The 21,141-nt window shown below is 43.9% G+C and overlaps 2 protein-coding genes and 1 long non-coding RNA gene across 4 annotated transcripts in view; 1 reads left to right on the forward strand and 2 right to left on the reverse strand.

Moving 5' to 3' along the window:
- Positions 1–4,795, reverse strand: part of XK (X-linked Kx blood group antigen, Kell and VPS13A binding protein) — a 29,120-nt gene extending 24,325 nt beyond the window's left edge. The window contains exon 1 of one of the 2 annotated variants that reach the window (XM_005294660.4): positions 4,198–4,795. In XM_005294660.4, the coding sequence (XP_005294717.2) occupies positions 4,198–4,442 (245 nt within the window). In that variant the 5' untranslated portion in view covers positions 4,443–4,795. Of the gene's footprint in view, positions 1–3,906 lie in introns of both variants that reach the window. The other variant, XM_065579137.1, reaches the window with a different exon arrangement.
- LOC122174577 (uncharacterized) lies at positions 4,241–21,108 on the forward strand. The gene is made up of 3 exons (XR_006176614.2): positions 4,241–4,358; positions 14,552–14,623; positions 19,992–21,108. It is a non-coding gene; the product is annotated as an uncharacterized LOC122174577 (long non-coding RNA).
- LANCL3 (LanC like family member 3) overlaps positions 10,981–21,141 on the reverse strand; it is a 47,102-nt gene continuing 36,941 nt past the window's right edge. Inside the window, exon 5 of the mRNA XM_005294659.4 lies at positions 10,981–19,423. Within this exon, the coding sequence (XP_005294716.1) occupies positions 19,264–19,423 (160 nt within the window). The 3' untranslated portion in view covers positions 10,981–19,263. The remainder of the gene's footprint in view (positions 19,424–21,141) is intronic.

Consider the following 21,141-nt stretch of genomic DNA (forward strand, 5'->3'; position numbering starts at 1 on the left):
CCCCTTCACCATTTACACAGTAGATCAGCGCTTCCAAATAGTCTTAAAGAGGTCTGTTCCCTGCTCCACTGGACAAAACTAGGATTTGAGCAAGTGTGGTTGGGGGAAGCAAGGCAGAAAAACATTTTGAACTTATTACCATATTTATCATATTAGCTTCCTTATTCTAACCCCTCTCCTCCCACACATACTTTCTCTATTGGATCCCTTGATTAATTATATTTCTTTGAACATAAAGAGAATGTTGTTTTACTGAGCTTTTATTTTTATTCTGTTTTACAGTGTCCTTAGTACTGTTGATACAGAGGGAATTTCATAAATGAAATGAGTATATTATTGTTTTTGTTAATAATAATGAGCAGGGATGAAAGTGAGCTGGTACAGGTCGGTACGGCGTACTGGTAAAAAGTGTCCACCAGTACCGGCCCATACCCAGCTGAGTTTAAAGCGCTGCTGCCCCTTTAATGTCGTTGCCCCTTTTGCCCCCTCACCCCCCGACAGGGGGCACAAAAGGAGCAGCTGCCCTGGGGCCAGTGATTTAAAAGGCCTGGGGCTCCGGCTGCCGCAGTAGCGGCCGGAACCCTGAGCCCTTTAAATCACCGCTGGAGCCCCAGACGGCGCGGGCCAGGCAGCATGGAAGAGCTGGCTGGGGGATGCTTACCCCAGCCCTGCCCCTTCCGCCCGAGGCCCCACCCCTTCCTGGGGCTGGAGCTGGCCCCCGTACTGGTAAGTCTTTGGCGTTACATTCATCCCTGATAATAAGTGAAAATACCATGTCTCTAGAGCAGGGGTTGGCAACCTGTGACACGTGTGCCAAAGGTGGCATGCAAGCTGATTTTTACTGGCATGCTGCTGCCAGCTGGGGTTCCGGCTGCCGGCCCCGCTCAGCCCGCTGCCTGCCTGGGTAAATGGAACCCTTGGCCAGCAGCGGGCTGAGCGGGGCCGGTGGCCGGGACCCCGGCTAGCAGGAGCTGGCGGACGGAACCCCAGACTAGCAGCGGGCTGAGCTGCTCAGCCCACTGCTGGTCTGCGGTTCTGTCCACCGGCCCCGCTCAGCCCGTTGCTGGTCTGGGGTTCCGGCTGCCGGCCCCTTGCCAGCCGGGGTCCCGGCCATCGGCCCCGCTCAGCCTGCTGCTGGCCTAGGATACCAGCCGCCGGCCCCGCTCACCTCGCTGCGGGTCTGGGGTTCCAGCTGCCTGGCGCCCTGCCGGCCAGGGTCTGGGCCTCCGGCCCTGCTCTGCCCGCTGCTGGCCTGGGGTACCGGAAGTCAGCCCTGGACTCTGCTCCTGGCCTGGGCCCAGTGCTCTGCAGCCGCCCCCAGCTTCTAAAAAAACTCACATGTCTCGCACCCCCAGAAAGGGCATCTTGCACCCCCAAGGGGTGCGTGCACCCCAGGTTAAGAACAGGGGCAGCTCTATGTATTTTGCCGCCCCAAGCACGGCAGTGAAGCAGCCTTCAGTGGCATGCCTGTGGGAGGTTCACTGGTAACGCGGATTTGGCGGCATGTCTGCGAGAGGTCCGCAGTCCCGTGCCTTCAGCATACCCGCCACCGAAGCCGCGGGACCAGCAGAACTCCTGCAGGCATGCTGCCGAAGGCAGCTGGATTGCTGCCCTCACGGCGACCAGCAGGCCGCCCCCCGCGGCTTGCCGCCCCAGGCACGCGCTTGGTGCGCTAGTGCCTAGAGCCGCCCCTGGTTAAGAACCACTGCACTAAACTGATAAAATCTGCATTTTAATTTAATTTTAAATGAAGCTTCTTAAACATTTTAAAAACCTTGTTTACTTTACATACAACAATAGTTTAGTTATATACTATAGACTTATAGAGAGAGACCTTCTAAAAACGTTAAAATGTATGACTGGCACGCGAAACTTTAAATTAGAGTGAATAAATGAAGACTCGGCACACCACTTCTGAAAGGTTGCCGACCCCTGCTCTAGAGAATGTAGAGGTTATCAATTTGTTCTATGTAAATGATGAAATATATGATAAAAGCATGCTGCAAAATTTCTAGATTGTCTTTAAACTGGTGATCTAGTTCCAAAGTGTAGCAATGATGACGTATATGAACACTGCAACCTCCATGGAAAGGACAATATTTCTATAGGTCCATGCTAATTACTTGCATTTTGGTGTTGATGACACATCACAGAATGCATACCACATAATATAATTTAAGACTCACATGTTGTAAACAAACATTTCTTTAGCTATATTATTAAAACACTTAAAGATGATTAAAAGACGGGGGAGGAATCCTGACCCCTTTGAAGTCAATAGCAAAATTCCCATTGACTTCAATAGGGTCAAGATTTCACCCAAAGAATTTTTAAAATTTTGATTTACATGTCACTGTTTAAGCTTTTTTTTCGTTTTGCATGTCTCTTAGCTTAGGGAATGAAAATGGATGAAGTCAGATTAGTTTCTGTTCATAGTCATTTTCACTTTGATTTCATTGACAATTTTTTTAATTGTGGAAATATTTCTATTGGTTTTAGGTTTTAGAAAATCTAGCATAAGAAAATTTAAATTTTGGGCCAAGTTTAAATTGACAGTTTCTCGTTAAAATACAAATCAAATCAACAAGTAAACAAAAAAAAAATCAACCAAATTTACAGAAAAGTTTTCAACAAGTTTTAAAAGTTTTGAGGAAACCCTTTCTATTCCCCATACAGAAATATTTTTTCTTTTTCTGTCTTTCTTTTTTGTTGATTTTTGAAAAATGATGTGCACATGTATTACACAGATAAAAACATTGTAAAGAGTCACACAAATAAAAGAAAAACAGCAAATATTTTGTTATGGGCTTATATCAAATGATCTAAATATTCTTCTTTCTAATATTGTTTCAAAGGGCACTTTCAACTCAATATCTCAAGTGGAATTTTCAGCTCTCCTGTCAAACAGAACATGTACTGGAAGAAGTGAAAGCCTTGAGAATTATAAATACTACAATATGAGTGGAATCATTACCATAAAACATGTAAATTAAGCCACTCTAGGAGTTTCCCTTTGCTCCTGTGAAGTCATTTTGATCTATGTTACTATGCAGAAATTTGCAGTAAGATATAACTTACCCAGTCACTACAACTATCAAACTGCTTATCTCATTCACAAAGAGTCAAGCAACTTTAGAGAAATGGGCCCTGTCTGTACAAACAGAAAACAGCTTCTAGATTCCATCTAAACAAATAGCCTCAGTAAGGATCTCACTGTATAGGAGAGAAAACAACTGTTTGCTTGCCACCTGGCCTTCCTTTTTTATTTCCATCCTCTCTGGGGGGACCTCACAACCTATTTTCTTCAGTGCTAAGTGTTAAGATTGTGGATTCTGAAGGTTAGCATATACCACACCCTTTCCCTATGTTTGCTTTCAGGGCAGCAACATGACCGTTCCTGAGAGACTGAAAAAATAAAAATTAAAGCATATTGTACAGCATTAGTGTTACTTTGATTAATGCAGGTGCATAAGCACAGAGAAGCCTCAGTCAGCTTCATACCAATAGAATACAGGGAAGATGGAACAATTTTGATGGGGGTGGGTAGGTGCTGAGAACCACTGAACCAAACTGTAAACCCTGTATATAATGGAACTCCCCCTGCAACTCCAGTTCCAGCACCTATGATAGAATAGCTATAGAAATACAACAGACTAATGTTTTGGCTGTTTTGGAGAGGGGTAGATTGTGAAAAGAAACACACAACATGCACAGATCTAGTTCATGTGGCTAAACATGGCTGTACCTATCAGCACACATACGCATATCTATATATACACAACAGAGATGTGTAAAGAGAGAGAATGTATCTGTGTGTCTTATACAGAAAGGCGACTGTGCTTCCATCTCAGGAACACAGCTGTATCTAAAACACAAATCTGAAGACTAGGCAAATGTAACACATACCAATATGTGCTGTACATTGCAAACGTACACACAGCTGTACACGCGTGTATTGTGCACAACGCCGAGAGCTCGCTAGCCTATTCAAAAAGAAAAGGATGCAGAAAATAAGATCCACTCTCCAGAGCGCGAGAGAAATAGCTCCGCTCGATGGACTCGCGCACTCGTCCGCTCCGGGCAGCCCCCCGGGAGAGCCAGCAGTGGAGGTGGCTGGAAGGGCGCGGTGATGCTTTTTAATAAGGTAAATAGGGAGGGCAGGACTCGCCCCACCCAGGCCAGCAGCCCGCCACCCACCTGACAATGGGTCCCAGCTGCAGGATGTGCAGCAGCAGCACCAGGGGTCTGTCCCGGCTCAGGTCCCGGTGGATAAAGACCAGGTTGAACTGCACCAGCACGCAGGACAGGAGAGCGAAGAGCAGGGTCAGCGCCTGCCAGATGCGGTCCCCCGCCGAGCGGTAGGTGCTGCTCAGGTACAGGGCGGTGCCCGTCTCGGCTACGAAGAGGAGCAGGGAGACGAGAACGGAGCCTGGGAATTTCATCTCCTCCCGTGCAGGCGGCCCGCGCGCCGGGCGAGTGATCTGTCTGCGGCAGCCGGCTCTTCTCCGCCCATCGCCCTCTCCCGCGGGGCTCGGGCCGGGCTGCCGCGGGGTGCGTGCGGGGAGCGCGCTGCCCGCTAGGGGGAGTCCCCAGGGCGAGCGGCCGCTTGCTGCCCCCGCCCAGGCACCTGCGTCGGGTTCTTGTCCCCTCGCCCCCACAGGGGCCTGCCCGGCCCCCCTCAGCTCCCGGGGAGCTCTGCCGCGGCCGGGCGTGAGAGCGGGCTCGGGGCCCTGGGAGAGGCACCCGCGTGGGCAGAGCCTGCCCGGTACGGCAGGGCGGAGAGCAGCTGCCGCAATGGCAAAGGGGCTTGGGTCAGCCCCAGCGGAGGGGAACCCACCTCTTCCTCTGCGGCGCTGCTTGTGGGGGTGGGGCGCGGGAAAGAGGGGCAGCCCCCCCCAGGAGCTTTATTGTACTCACCTCCGCAGCCCCCTACATTGGGGTGCTGGGACAATTTGTGTAGTGGGGGTGCCCCATCCCCACTGTAAACCCGCTCAGGGGTTCTCAAATTCAGTGCAGCACAACCCCCTTCTGACAACAACAATTACTACATGAGCCCAGGAGGGGGGACCGAAGCCTGAGCCTGCCTGAGCTCCACCACCCCAGGCAGTGGGGGGCAAACCCCAAGGGTTTCAGCCCCAGGCAGGGCGCCTGTAACCTGAGCCCCACCACCCAGGGCTGAAGCCCTTGAGCTTTGTCCTCTGGCGGTGGAACTCAGGCTTAGGCCCTGGGGCCCTAGCAAGTCTAATGCCAGCCCTGGCGACCCCATTAAAATGGGGCTGTGACCCACTTTGGGGTCCTGACCCACAGTTTGAGAACTGCTGCTGTATATGATAGAAACCACTTCAAGCCAGGGGGTGCAGCAGCACCCCCCACACCTCTAGTTCCAGCACCAATGCTCCTACACAGTTGGTTAAAGACCATTGGGTGATAGGGTTGTCAATTTTGGTTGGACCTATTCCTGGAGGTTTCATCACATGACAATCTTTAATGAAAGATCAATCTTTAATTCCTAGGGCTTGTCTACACTACCGCGCGGGGTCGATCTAAGATATGCAACTTCAGCTACGTGAATAGCGTAGCTGAAGTTGACATACTTAGATTCACTTACTGTAGAGTCTTCACTGCGGTAGGTCAACAGCTGGCGCTCTCCCGTCAACTCCGCTTGCGCTTCTCATTGTCAGGGCCGCCCAGAGGGGGGGGCAAGTGGGGCAATTTGCCCCAGACCCTGGGCCCCGCAGGGGCCCCCACGAGAGTTTTTCAGGGCCCCTGGAGCGGGGTCCTTCACTTGCTCCAGGGGCCCCGGAAAACTCTCGCGGGGCCCAGGACCCCGGAGCTTCTTCCACTCCGGGTCTTCGGCGGCAATTCGGCGGCGGGGGGTCCTTCCGCCCCAGGACCCGCCACTGACGTGCCGGGGCTTTGGCGGCAATTCGGCGGTGGGGGCCCGCTGCCGAAGACCCCAGGCCTCCTGAATCCTCTGGGCGGCCCTGCTCGTTGTGGTGGAGTACTGGAGTCGACAGTTGTTGATTTATTGCATCTATACTATGATCCCTGCTGGATTGATTGCTGCCCACTGATCCGGCGAGTAGTGTAGACAAGCCCCTAGAGAGTTCAGGGCAATCCTGGAGGGTTGGGAACCCTAATTGGGTGAGAGTTTCTGAAGTTCAAAGCTGATCCTCATTCTCCATTTCCCACTGCACCTTTTCCCCATGTGGTTTGTCAGACTGTAAGTAGGCAGGGACAAGGACAGGCTTCGGCAGGTGTCTTGCACAGTGCTGTGAACTTAACATAATAGTGGCGCATTCCCATGGGGGAAATGAAAGGTTGTGTTAGCTTTGACCACCCACTTCAGTCCTCACCAGCCTTCAGAGGGAAGGGGGTTGGACCCAGTTCCCAGAGTCAACCTGCAAGGATTGCCTGGGTGAAATAACTCAGAGATGGCAGGTTCATCTAGGCTGGCCTGGGCTGAACTGCTAGCAAACACCGGGAAATCAGATTGATGGCCTAAGTGCAAGAACAAAAGCAGCCTCTGATTTTGTATGACAATTTTCAGTTCCCAACTTGAGACACTTGAATGCAGTTGGCGTTGTGGGCACTCTGCTCTTCTGAAAAATCAGGCCCAAGGTGTTTTAAATTGGCACCTGAAAGCTGTAGCCACTTTTGAAAGTTTTAACCAAGGTTTCCCTAGTTTAATCTCTCTCATAATGTAACACTGATCTCCCCATTCAGCCACTTTTCACTAGCTTACCATGTGCATACAAATTCCTGCAGTGCTTAATTTGTGGCAGGGCTGAGCCCTAGCATCTCTAGGTTTGGCGGTTCATAGCCCTGGCACCCCACTTGCTACTTCAGTTATGAATGTCAAAAAATTGCTTGAGCCCTGGTAGCTCTTTCATTACAAATTAAGCACTGAATCCCTTATGGCGTGTCCATAGGGCTTCAATAAAACATTGCAGAAACCTTAACTATGGTTTATGGGTACTTGTGGAACCTGGAGACCAGTTGCTGAGGAAATCTATTTTAGAAAAAGATTAAGATGAAATGGGAATAGATTTCTGACCTTTTGTCCTGCTTTTGACAGCTCTGGGGGCTGGAACCTCGGCTTCATCTCCTTTTGGAAAAATAAACAGACCCATAATTCATAGTTCAGCAATACTAGTGGTAGAAATGGTGAAAGCTGTAGTGGACAGGCTCAGGACCTTGCTGCCAAACCCTAAGGTGGTGGATTACCGTTCTGAGTTTTCAGAGCAACAAACACCAGCAGATGGGTAGAGAAGTGTAGCTTCCCAATGTCAGAGCCTATGCCTCCTCAAATGATTATTTTTTCAATTGCAGGGCCTATGTCTTATGTGTTTGTACAGCACCTTGCACAATGGGTCTCTTATCCTGACTGGAGCACTATTGGAAATTAACATAATAGTAGTCATCGCTGATCGTGTTCTCAGCAGGGATGGGCAAACTGCTTCAGAAAAGACCCCATCCATTTTCTCAAACCACAACGCCAGCTTTCATAGATTATTAGCAGGGCCAGCTCTAGGTTTTTTGCCGCCCCAAGCAAAAAAAATTTTGGCTGCTCCCCGTCCCAGCCCTGGGCTCCTCGCCGCACCCCCCTGCCACCCCAGCCCTGGGCTCTGACCCCCCTCACCCGCACCTCCCTGCCACCCCAGCCCTGGGCTCTCCCCACCACACACACACACCCTGCTGCCCCAGCTCTGGGCTCCCCCCTACCCCCCCACCATTGCCCCCCACACATACCTCCTGTTGCCCCAGCCCTGGGCTCTCCCCCCCCCCACCCCACCTGCACCCTCCTTCCGCCGCAGCCCTGGGTCACTGGTAACTCGCTCCCAGGGCAGGTCATTCAGCAGGAATTTTAGGTGTGCACAGAACACAGACAGGATTGGTTCCCATATGGTTACAGAACTGCAGTAAAGTGGAACAATTTTCAGCTTGTGTGATTGGAGAATATCTGGATGCATATTATAATACCGTCCTACATAAATGAGGAAAAGTTGAGGTGCCTTTATTATTCTTTTGTTCCACTCTTTCTTTCTGTGGGGAATTTGCCAATGCAATATCACTGTCGGTTTAAAAGTATCACTTTTAAACAAACAAACAAACAAACAAACAAACAAACAAAAAAGGCAATGGCTGTTGAAAATAGCAATTCCAGTCCTAATAACCACTGGGAAGCATTTCTTGCTCAATTTTATCCTACTTTTTCTATAGCAAGTTACAGTGGATCAGTATATTTGATTCAGGAGAAATGAAGTAACAGCCACCCAAACTGAGCTTGAGCATTCCTGAATTTTGAGGTGTTCAAATCTGGAAGGCAGGTACTGGGGGGATGGGGTGGGCTGTGGCTCCGCAGGGGAGCACGGCAGCATGTATGCAGCAGTGTGTCTGGCGCTGCGTGAAGCCAGACACGCTGGTCTGAGTGGCACGGTAAGGGGGCTGGGGGGGTTGGAGAAGGGGTAGGAGGTTCCGGGGGGGGCAGTCAAGGGACAGGGAGCAGGGGGGGGTTGGATTGGGTGGAGGTTCAGGGGGTAGTCAGGGGCAGGGAGAAGGGGGGGTTAGATGGGTCAGGGGTTCAGGGGGGGCAGTCAGGGGACAGGCAGCAGTTGGATAGGTATGGGAATCCCAGGGGTTTGTCAGGGGACAGGTAGGGGGTAGGGTCCTAGGGGGGAAGTTGGGGAGGGGTCTCAGGAGGAGGCAGTTGGGGACAAGGAGAAGGGATGCTTAGATAGGGGGTTGGGGTCCCAGGAGGGGGTGATCAGGGGACAGGGAGCAGGGGGGTTGGATGGGTTGGAGTTTCTGGTGGGGGGTAGTCGGAGGGAGTGGATGGTGGGCGGGTGGGGCTACCCCCTCCCCGTGGAGTGTCCTATTTTTTGAATGTTAAAATATGGTATCCCTACTCACAGTGCAGCTCTCCATTCACAGCAGGCTGCAGCATGAGGTCTCAGCTTCCTCACTCCCTCCCCCTCTTTCCTGTTGGTAGTGGCCAAGGGAATGCTGGGAAATGTAGTTCTTTCCCTGCTCCGGGGCTGGCTCTATAGGCAGGGAGCTAACCAAGGAACTACAGCTCCCAGGGCCCCCTGTTGGTTCTCAGCTCCCATGCTGGACCCTGCCGCCCCTGCAAATGGGCTGCCCCAAGCACGTACTTGCTTTGCTGGTGCCTAGAGCCGCCCCTGATTTTATGTCTCACCACAACCCTCCTCTGCAGAAGCCCCAGTAGGCCTGACGCTTTGTTTGCTTTCACATGGTTAAAAAACCCTTCATCCTGAGAAGACTCCACAGATGTCTCCACCATCAAGGGGGCTGATGTCATTTAAATTAGTGCATAGCAATTATAAGATGTTGTCTCTGCTAGCATAGACAATCATTAACAAAGTTCATGCTGAGAAGGAAAAAGGGTGTTTTATGGCTTTCATTGTGCTCTCTGCCAACCTGATGCCACACTAATAATGTAACAGTTTAATGAACCCATCTAGTAATTCAAATATTTCAAATGCCCAAAGTGAAATGATGCTTCAAAGGTTAAGAGCATTAATTCTTAGTTGGTCTCCTATGTGGCAGCGACACCCACTGCTATTGGATGGTGGCACATACTTCCTAACAGATGAATGAAGTTTGAAGGTTCTAAAGGCAATGTGGACACATGCTTATCGATATGATGGCTTTAAAGAATATTATCTAACAAACAGAAAGAGCAATTGGAATTGTTTCAGTTACTGGGCAAACTGCACCTCTGACTCTTCCTGATCTGCCCAAGCTCGCCCCCTCTAGCTCTCAGGCCTCAAGACACCACCAGTCTTTCAGGGTGGAATCATGTGATTGTTGCACTCTCAGAGTGGGCCCTGGGTTGAAACCGTGATTTACCTCAGCAGTAATCAGTGACCAAACGGCCTTCTTAAAGCAAAGTATCATTTATTTAGAACTCAAGCACTTCAGAGAAAACATATCTTAAAAACAATAAAAAATGCACTACACATATCTAGCTTACTGGGTCTTTAACTGTCTGCCACACGGGGACCCTAGAAGGACTAGCTCCCTATAGACTCTTCCACAGAGCCTCCCTCTCAAAGCTCATGACACGCTCTGGGCAGCTGCAGAAACTCATCACCCTTCACAGGGATCAAGACACTTTTTAATTGTTTAACATCCTTTGATCTCTCATCTCCCGCCACAAAAAGTGATGTCATTTCGGCTTACACCCTTGAAGGATACCACTGTCTTTCGAGTGGTGGTTGGGTGCTCTTATAGGAAAAGCTATTGTGTCACCTGCCTGTACAGAGCCACTGAACTTGAGCCTTATTATAGTATAATAAACATTCCAGTAACCCCAATGTCCAATAACTTACATTTACTGACCAGGTCAGTGTTCTTAAAATTATTATATAGCAGTATTCATAACATTATTATGTATCAGCTCCAGATTTGCAACGAGTATTAGGAGAAAAAGTGATAACTGCCTTTTGTTTGGGACATTTCTAGATCTGCATCTGCACTGGCAAATCTGGAGCCCACAATTCACCACAGCTCCATAATTTGTTATTCCATGGGTGGTAGCACAGACGGACGCTATAGTGAAGAGAGGGCTCAGGTGTATTTTACTACTGTGCCACCTAAATGTTCTTCAGAGGGGAACTGAAGGTGCTCTGAGAATAGGGCCCTTCAAATGGGGGAGGGAGGACATGTGTGTGTGAAATTTAGGTAGGCTGAAAATATTTGCCTGAATTGGAAACTGACTAACACAACAACGGTAACATCTCTCTGCTATTATGAAGTCTGCCGTGGGATCTCTAATGACCACAGGTGGTCCAGACCTTAGTTTTACTTTTCATCCGAAAGACCTCTGCTCCAGCAGCACAATGCCACCAAGAATAGTACTGGGACGTTGAGTCGGCACTGATTTGGAGGGAAAAGTGGTACCTACAGCAAGTGTTCTCAGGAGTAATTAATCAATTAATACAAATATCCATAACATTTAAGTTTAGGCTTTTATTGTAAGGCAAAAGATAACCACAGCTTTTATATTAACAATGTGGGTATAACATAGATTTTTCTCTATCGCTTCTAAACCAATATTATTAACACTGCTTTAAAATGCTATAATTCTAGCACTTCTATTAGTGCATGTATAATCTACAGTGCAAAACTAATACAATAAACACATCTTGAAAGATCACAGTGTTTCCAACATTGTAACATCAGGGTGTTTTAAACCAATAAGGTGCATTTCTACAAGGGTAAAATCAATCTTAGTTCTAAAGGAACTGCACCACGCTATGGCTGTGTGTGGGTGTCACAGAATAAAAATGAAGCTAGGATACAGCACTTGCTTATTAACACAAGAAATGAATACCATATATCATATGCTGGAATATAGCAAATGATCAGTGTATAGCAAATGATCGCTAGATATGAAATAATATCTATGTTAGCAATGTAATTTACTTTCCATTGTACACTTGCTGGTACTCAGGTATATTTTTAGATAAATCGGGCCAAAGCAGGTGTAAAATGCTATCTAACTGGGCCTTGATCATGCAAACATGCATGTGCTGAATTGTTCTTACGTGAATATTCTTCACTTCGGTGAGTCTTGATGTCAATGTGCGACTCATGTGACTAAACTTAAATGTATGCATAAGGGTTTGCAGGCTTGGGGCCCAGAACGGTAGTTTCACACCACTTCACATAGATGTAATGATCTTATCCTGCACCACTGACATCAACAGGAGTTTTATCATTGATTTCAATGAGTTGGATGAGGCCCTAAATGACTACACAAAGTTGAACACAGTAGAAAAATCAGGCCCATTGTTAGTGAAAACCTTTCCCCCAACAGACATATTTATATGGTAATGAAGACTGAAGCACAACTTAATTTTAATTCATATAGTACTCTTGCCTGATATGAAACAGAAATATTTAAGATTTCTTGTCTCTCTATATATAGTATACAACTGACCCCAGGATTTCTATATAAAATGTTTTTTGGTACATGATACGCAACATTGTTTAGGAATATCATTGTATTATAAAATATCTTTTATACAACTATCAACACATTGCTATGCAAAATATGTTTTAATTAAAAGTAGTTTTTCTGCCATATTATTTGTCTTGCTGTATTTGAACCTAATTGCCTTAGCTTTCTCTTTGAATCATCACATGAAAAACGTCAGTGGGCTCTGTATATTTGTTAATAAGAGACTAGAGCCTTTCATCCTTTATGATAAATCCATCTCTTATTGATGTATTGATTTCTCAGAACATGACTGGCAATGTTACAAACAGAATACAGAACTAGTAATGACAATGATAGCCATTGGATATAAATTAGGCAGGAATTTTATTAGTTCAAAAAGTTTGTGTACTTCAACCCCTTTTTTGGAATACTCACACATATTGAGCATTTCTTCACAATTCCATTTATTAAATTAATCTATATGAATGGATAGCACTAGATACAATTACAGACAATTCCTATATGGACAGAATTTTTTCAATGAGTATGCCTGTGATGACTTTGCTATAATTGGCATTGATTCAAGGCAGCAGAAATCTGTTAAGTACAGTGCATATTGTACAATATTTGTGCAATGAAGCAAAATCTGTGCTATTTTCTTGGAAAATGCCTATTCACATCCCAAAAATGCAGTATTGTTTTGTGGGCCCTGAGTTTTTCTGGCTTATGGCTTTGCAGTATGTTGTTCCCTTAGTAATGTATTTTTTGGACGTTTGCTCATTTCTTTTCAGTTTAGCCTTAATGCTACATTCTACTCAATCCAGAACATTTAAATACAAACTCAAATTTCTTCTCACAGCAATGCAAACCAGTGGTGTTAGCCAATGGTTGTTCATCCATGTGGTTCATGACAGCAAGATTCATCTCTTAAATCTGTACAGCAATTCTCATCTCTGATATGGTGATCTTTGTATAGGAAGAGAACACCCATTGATATTATGTCAATAGACGTTCAGGACAGGTAGGTGGAGTTGACCATAAGAGTTGAGATCTGCTCTATAGATCTGAGAGAGACATTTTGTCCATAAAGGTTACTGGTCAAATTTTAAAAAATGGGCAACTAAGATGTATTCTCAGTGATGCATGCATGGGTCAAAACAGATAACTACATGCATAAAACATGCAATTATGTTTGCAAACCCTGTAACTACATGTGCAAATGGGTCTCTGCCTGGAGAATTATCCCATTTGCACCTGCAACTCTATATTTTGCACACACCTACAGTGGTCACACTTAAAACTTAACAATGTGACCTTTGAAAATAATCAGTGTTCTCCTGTTATCCATGGCATTTCTATATATTTAGTATCAGGAATATGAAAATGACATTATTTATTACAAAGGTAACTGAAAAGTCTTTAAGGGTAACCAGTGTCTTTGTTCATTTGTGCATATTTCCAAGGATAATTTAGGTGTATATTTTGGAACACTAGTCCATTCTACCCACCCTCTTGTGACTGTCTTAGTAGAAATGAATTACGGTAGAACTGGAAATATTTTCTACAAATTCATTTTTGTTACATTCACGGATTTGAAAAGTCAGTGAAAATCAATATACAGTCCAAATGATTTTATTTAGCATCAGGGAAGTGGCAGAGCCAATGAGCAGAGGCCAGCAAGGAGTGAGAAAGTAACATAATACTAATATGTGGACAATCTCCTTTTACATTAAAACAGACAGCCCTACAGTAGTGTGCTTTGTTTTCAAAAACAAAAGGAGTTGGTCTGCTAATCTAGCCTTCTGAAGTGATTCATAACATGGGTGGAGGGGGGAAAAGGGGGGGGGGGAAAAACCATGTAGACAAAGCTGAGATTTAAAACAATGGCATAAAATAAGTATATTCCTGATGCTGAAAGCCTGAATGCTAGAAAATAAAAAAAACAGTAAGTATCTGATAGATCTCACATTTCTGTTGCTAAAAATTACACACTGTACCTGGCTCTATGAATCCTAAAATCACTAAACCTCAATATTTCAGATCTAGTTCTATCACCAAATAGAATAAATTATTCAACAGTAACCATTTGCAGATGATTTGCCAACAGTCATAAATAGTATATAGTGCCGTAGGCGGATATCTATTCTACCACTTTACACAATAACAGGATATGCACGCACCATAAATAAGCAACAACACACAATGTACGGCAAAGCGTAACCCCTTTGCTTTAAAAAAGCATTATCAGAAACACTTTTATACCACTTAAATTCCTATGGCCTATACTTCAGCAACCAAACACATTAAGGGATTTGACTTTAATGTGTAAAAGAGATTCTGCCATTTCGTGTTCTGCTTTTGGTAAGTGGGTGAGGTTCTCCTAACATATACTATTATCACAGCATGGTGGCAGAATCTGCACAGGATTATGATGTTTCAAATTGTGAGATTCTGGTTCTGGAGCAGGAAGAGGTAACTTCTGCTAGACGTTTTGTCTCAGCCTGGGGGTGACACAGTTAGTCTCTGAAGGCAGTAAGGATGGAACATAGGAAAACTTATCACTTTGTTGTATCTCATTCACAGAAACACTGACATCTGCAGACAAGTTGTTAACTTGTCTACCTCTTAAAAGCTACAATAAAGTTTGCAACAGGGGTAAGTATGAGGGGAATTTGCAAGTGGATGGGGGTTAAGAGGAGGAAAGAGCTGAAATTCCAGATTTACATTATGGCTAGCATTTTCAGAAGTGCCTAAGTGAGTTAGGCACCCAACTCCCAGAGGAAATGAGGTGTCTAACTCCTTTATACAGTTTTGAAATCCAATCCTACATCTCTAACTGTACATTACTATCAATTCATTAATTGTTTTGCTACTAAAGAAACTTTGAAAATATGTGCTGAGTTTTTTCAATCCTTGAGGCAGAGCCAAGTCTAAATTAATGCAACTGCACCACAAGCATTTTATTAAGAATTAAATTGAATTATTTTCCAATTTTTTTTATTTTTGGGGGGGAAGAAACACGGGGACTTCACTGTTAAAGCAGTGTACGGCGGTTTTCTTAAAAGGTAATGCAGGATTAAAATGATAAACAATTAAGTTCCAAGAGACTGTAATATATATTTTTTATTTTACAAATGCTGAAATAAACAGGAGTTCTCACCCTGCTCATACTGAAGTCAATGGCAAAACCCCTTTTGACTTCAAAAGAACAGGATGGGCCTGAGGCTTTTGAAAACGGAGAGTGGTTATATCTGTTTTCTTATAGCAGAATGGATAATAAACACAGTGCAACCCTTACACAAGTAGTTGCTACTCTCACAATTAGTCCCAGCTGGCTAAAGATTACCTTCACGAGCAAGGGTCACAAGAAAAGCCTGTAAACTTGTTTTCGGTTGCTTTTAGAATATATGGCAAATTAGAAGAGAGATTCCTTACTGAATGTAAATCAGAAAGAATGAACTCTGCAAAAGGACAGAGATAGAAAACCATCAGAGAACAGATGATGAATACTTAACACTTGCAATTCCTGCCATTTATAAGAACAAGTTAAAAAGATCAATAAAACTATACCTATTGGAAATTAAACAAAATAGAATAGCAAAATAAGAGTTATCTAATTCGTTGCCTTTACGGAATATTTTTACTATTTTCCAAATATTTAAAACATTGTCACTGAGTTCCTAGTTGAAAACTTAGAGTCTTGTAACAATCTCAATTTTTGTTTAGGATCTGAATTTTTGTAATTATTCCATTTTCTAGATTTGTTTGGGGTTTTGACACAGATCTTCATCTGCAGTGAAAACTCCTGAGACATAGCTAGTTGGTTACAATTAGGTTTTGTGGTGCCGGAGATAATGAAGAAAAAATTAAAATTTGATGATTACTGTGCTGCTATATAAATAGATTTTAAGTTCTAGGTTTTTTGCTTTTGACTGAATTGGGTGCATTGTGGTTCTTAGGTTTTATATACCAAAAACACTGTTTCTTCAGTCTGCATCTGTAAATAAGGCTGAAGGTAATAACTGCAGGATTAAAACAGCCCTGAGTCCAGATGATAGCAGAATCCAATTCTCTGTTTTAATTTAAGAAAAAAAAATATTTCCAAGATTGTTTTTCACAATATACTAAAAAGCAATTAGAGGAGCTTTCTAAATACTGCAACATGGATATTATTATTTTTATATTTTAACTGCGTGAATACTATGTACAATATAAGTTTAGAATTAAATAATATCAGTAGGGCCCTACCAAATTCATGGTCATGAAAAACGCATCACGGAACATGAAATCTGGTCTCACCCCCTGAAATCTGGTCTTTTGTGTACTTTTACCCTGTATTATACAGATTTAACGGGGGAGACCAGCGTTTCTCAAATTGGGGGTTCTGACCCAAAAAGGAGTTGCAGGGGGGGGTCACAAGGTTATTTGGGGGGGGAGGGCGCAGTATTGTCACCCTTACTTCTGCGCTGCCTTCAGAGCTGGGCGTCCAGAGAGCGGTGGCTGCTGATTGACGGCCCAGCTCTGCAGGCAGCAGCATAGAAGTAAGGGTGGCAATACCATACCATGCCATCCTTACTTCTGCACTGGTGCTGGTGGTGGCTGCTGTCAAAGCTGGGCTCCCAGCTGGCAACCTCCGCTCTCCAGCTGCCCAGCTCTGAAGGCAGTGCCACCACCAGCAACAGCACAGAAGCAAGAGTAGCAGTATCACAACTCCCCTACAATAACCTTGCGACCTCCCCAACTCCTTTTTGGGTCAGGATACCTACAATTACAACACAGTGGAATTTCAGTTTTAAATAGCTGAAATCATGAAATTTATGATTTTTAAAATCCTCTGACCATGAAATTGACCAAAGTGGACTGTGAATTTGGTAGGGCCCTAAATATCAGGTTACAAAGATAAAACAGACAGGTCAAAAATTTCACCTTTCCTAAACACATTTAAAAAGGTCCAAATTCTGAAAAATCTGTTAGCCATCCAAAACACGGGGTGCAACCTAGAAAAAGATCCCAACTTCTCAGCTGAGTGATCGACTAGCAACAGATCTGGGATGTTGGGCTGACCTCTAATCTTGGGCACACATCTGAACATGTTGAGACAAATCCCATTCATATTACTTATCCTTGTTCTCCCACTGATTTCAGGTTTCAGCACAATAGGTACATACACGTGAGATGTATTGCCTCTGCACACAACAATGAAGCAAGTAATGATACACATTGCATTTTGATAGTACTGTACATTCTGACATTCCCTTTCCTCCAAGGATCCCAAAGTGCTTGACAGACTGATACAAAAATAGATTTCTTTATACATCACTGAAATGCATTACTCAAAATGCAGCTACTTCTGGGGTGAAATAACTACTTAACACTGCACCACACCACCATACAACAGGGGTCTGATTCTTCAGCCCTTACTCATCCAAGTCATCCCATTAAATAAATTCATGTGAAAGGAGCTTGTGGGAGTGAGTCAGGATTAATAACATATATAAGGGCTGCAGCGTCTGACTCCATTCTATAGCCTGATCCAAAGCCATGGAAGTCAATGGGAATCCTTAAAGGATCAGGCCCTAAGAAAAGCTGAATCTTTTCCAGGTAAAAACGCAAGGGGAATGGCAGATCAGCAGAGTACTGGGATAGGGTTATGCACGTGTCAGTTTGTACACGTGAAGCCATTGGGTGTAATTTTTGACCTATCAGCCTTCCCACTCTCCCCTTAAATTCAATCATATTACTGTATTCCAGTATAAAGAAATATATTGGTGTGATATATTGTAAATACAGGCATTTGCTGCTACAGTATTTTAACAAATCTATATTTGCATTTTGTTTAGGTCTCAAATAGAGTCTCTCTCTCTCTCTCTCTCTAAATAAAATACAATTTCTACTTATCCATGCTAGTGCAGTGTTACTGGACTGACCATAGATCTCAATAGCTACAAATCATTTGGGCATATACAATACCTTGTGTGGTACATTAACAACATTACTTTGTTAACCAGAGAAATAAGTGGCTTTAGTTTTAAACTTTTTATCAGCCTTCTCCTAAGCCCAGTATTTGGGGTTCCATCAAAGGTCTGCATACAATTTGTATCTCTAAAGTGTATCACCCCAATTCATCAGGAAATTATTTTGTCAATCACTTTGTCAATCTCCATATATATGCTACAGTTCAAATAATGGATTAAAGGCAGTTTTTTTGATGACTGGCAATAAGAAATATTACCTAGTATCTGATACTGTGAGACTAGCACTTGACTTCTATACCCTTTCTATTTGCAGGTTGTTGTAGCCATGTTGGCCCCAGGATATTAGAGAGATGAGGTGGATGAGATAATATCTTTTATTGGACCAAGTTCTGTTGGTGAGAGACAAGTTTTTGAGCTTACACAGAGCTCTTCTTCAAGTCTGACCTGAAGTTGGTCTAATAAAAAACATTACCTCACCCACCTTGTTTCTCTAAGACCTTTGCTACAGAATTTAGTGATCCAAGTCTTCTACATGGCTTCTGTTGAACTTCTTCATGAAAGAAGAGATATTGATAAAAAGATGGAGTATTACTACTACCGTAAGGTGGTGATAGGGATTAGTGTTTCTTAGCACACACGCAGTTTTGAAACTCATGGTCAAATTTATGAATACATACATGAAACCCCACTGACTGCAATAGTAATGTGGTACATATGCAATTAAAGACAGAATGTAGCTGTATAACTGCTATTATATGCATATGGCAATGAAAAGATTCCAAGATACAGGTACTTCTAGGGAAGGTGGTACTAGTACTAGGAAATGTTTAATTAAGAAATCTCAGATTTTGCCTTTTCATACTTTATTGACCTGTCTGTGTCACCTACAAGAGCATAGATGTATAATGTCCTATTTTATGGGTCTCTTTTAAAACCCATTGGATTAATCATTTTATTTCCCTTGCATGTCCCTACTGTTCAGATTTCCATTTTGTTTTTCTATATAACCATCACGTTAAGGATTGTTAATGCCTCTTTCGCTCTCGTTTGAATAATCAGAAGACATTACTTCAATTTTGAAAAACCACTTCATTCTCCCCTTTTATTTTTAAACTGTTATTTTTTAAAAAAACCACATACTTCCCTCCTCAAACCCCAGTATATTTAGGCTTTTTCCTGACCCCCCAGCAAAATTAAGGCTAGCATTAGTGGTACCACTGAATGTGGCTTATTTTGTAAATAGCCTCCCTTTACAGATAAGTGAAACTGCAGGTGCCCTGTGCATGGCTGTTCCAATGTGGCACTGGAGAACACCCTTCTCTAGACAAAGACACTGAAGAGCGGGAACTCGGCCTGGTTGGGCTGCAGCAAGTCAATCAGGAAACACACAGTCCCCGAGAAGCCTTCATACAGACTATATATGTTTTCTAATGCCCGGGAACCAGCCTTAAATTCTTCTGTAAATAAGAACTCTGCAAACCTAAGAAACAGTAAAGACAAAAAAAGAAGTCTTTAGTACCTCTCTCTTTATGCAACTCGCTTTGGTGCCATCCCTGTGTATCTGTTCATTTGTCATTAGAAGGCTTCACGTCAACACATTCAATAGGAAGAATATTAATACACCTCTACCCCAATATAACGCGACCCGATATAACACGAATTTGGATATAACGGTAAAGCAGTGCTCCGGGAGGGCGGGGCTGCGCACTCAGGCGGATCAAAGCAAGTTCGATATAACATGGTTTCACCTATAACGCGGTAAGATTTTTTGGCTCCCAAGGACAGCGTTATATCGGGGTAGAGGTGTAGTTTCACATCTGCTAGTTATCTGACATTATCTGCAAATCTGTTTACACCTTTTTCCCCTCACCAAACTGAGGTCCATTTGATCAAGAACAGAAATGTTCCAATCTGTATTTATATATTTGACATGCTTGGTGCCCGTCTGAGATCTACAAGCTTTTTTGTGTCTCTGTATAACATTTATAAGTGTATAAATGGAAGGGTTTTTTTAAAAAGTGTTTTTATATTGGTCTTTGTTTCATCAGGACCCAGCAGGACACAGAACAGCAATGCTTTCTGGATGGATGTGACAAGCCCTGTATTACAGACATGATTAAGCAGGTGAAATACTCTCAAAATACTATAAGATGAGCAGCATTGAAAATAAGTCATTGTGATTCCGGAACCATTTCCTGTTTGCTAGGGAAAATGGAAACAAACAAATCATCATTTAAAAGAGCTACAATACGTCAGAAAAAAATCTGAACTAAAAATAACTGCTCCCTGCTATAATTCTACATAGACCTCATCCCTTTTAAACCAGTATAAATAGGAAGTTGATGGAGTTACACTGATGTAAAACTGAGAGCAGAATGAGGCCTGTGTATGTGTAAAATATGTGGAGAAGCAAGATCCTGGCTTAGTTGCACTTCTATGTACTGACAGACAGTGTCACGTTGTGAAAACCAGAGAGAATCAATATAATGAAACCAGCAGTTCATTTCACTCAGCTGTGTAGCAAGAGCTACAATTCTCAGGTATTTGTTCATAGGCTATGGAGATCTTCACTGCTGTATTTCTGAACAGGCCCAACCCCTGCTGGTAATGGCTAAAAGTCAATAACACGACACCTGCTCAATAGTCTATGTTAGATGAGTTATGATCTTAGTCCCATACTTAGCGGGTGTGTATCCAAACCATATTTGGGGACTCTGAGTATTCAGAACTTCAGTGCCATCTAGAGCCATTCCTCTAGCCCTCACCCCCCATGGCAACCATAGGGGGAGGTACAAAAAGTCAATAAGTAGCATGGACCCTTTTGAGTTTAATCCCAGTAAAGGGTTGCGGAGTCCCACTACAAGCACCTCATCAGTTAATGTAATCAATGGCCCTATTTGGATGCAGACCCTAAAAAGAGGCTGGACTAGTCTGAGGAAGAAATAGGTTGTTAGAATGTAAAATCTGTTAGCATGTTCGGCTCTAGAGACAGAATGTCCCTGTTTAAATTGTTTTGTGTTCTGCTGGCTCTGGGCATGTTTAGTTCTGTTTTGGATGTTTAAAGATTTAAGCTACTTGAAGGAATTGTAGTCATAGACTATGCAAGGTTCTGAGAGTGTTCTTTGTATTTCACCAAACTCAATAATAATAATAAACTCCAAAGCCAAAGTGAGGTGTTGCTGAATGGTGAGAATACTA

Source organism: Chrysemys picta, chromosome 1 (genome assembly GCF_011386835.1).
Source record: "Chrysemys picta bellii isolate R12L10 chromosome 1, ASM1138683v2, whole genome shotgun sequence".
Lineage (NCBI taxonomy): Eukaryota > Metazoa > Chordata > Testudines > Emydidae > Chrysemys > Chrysemys picta.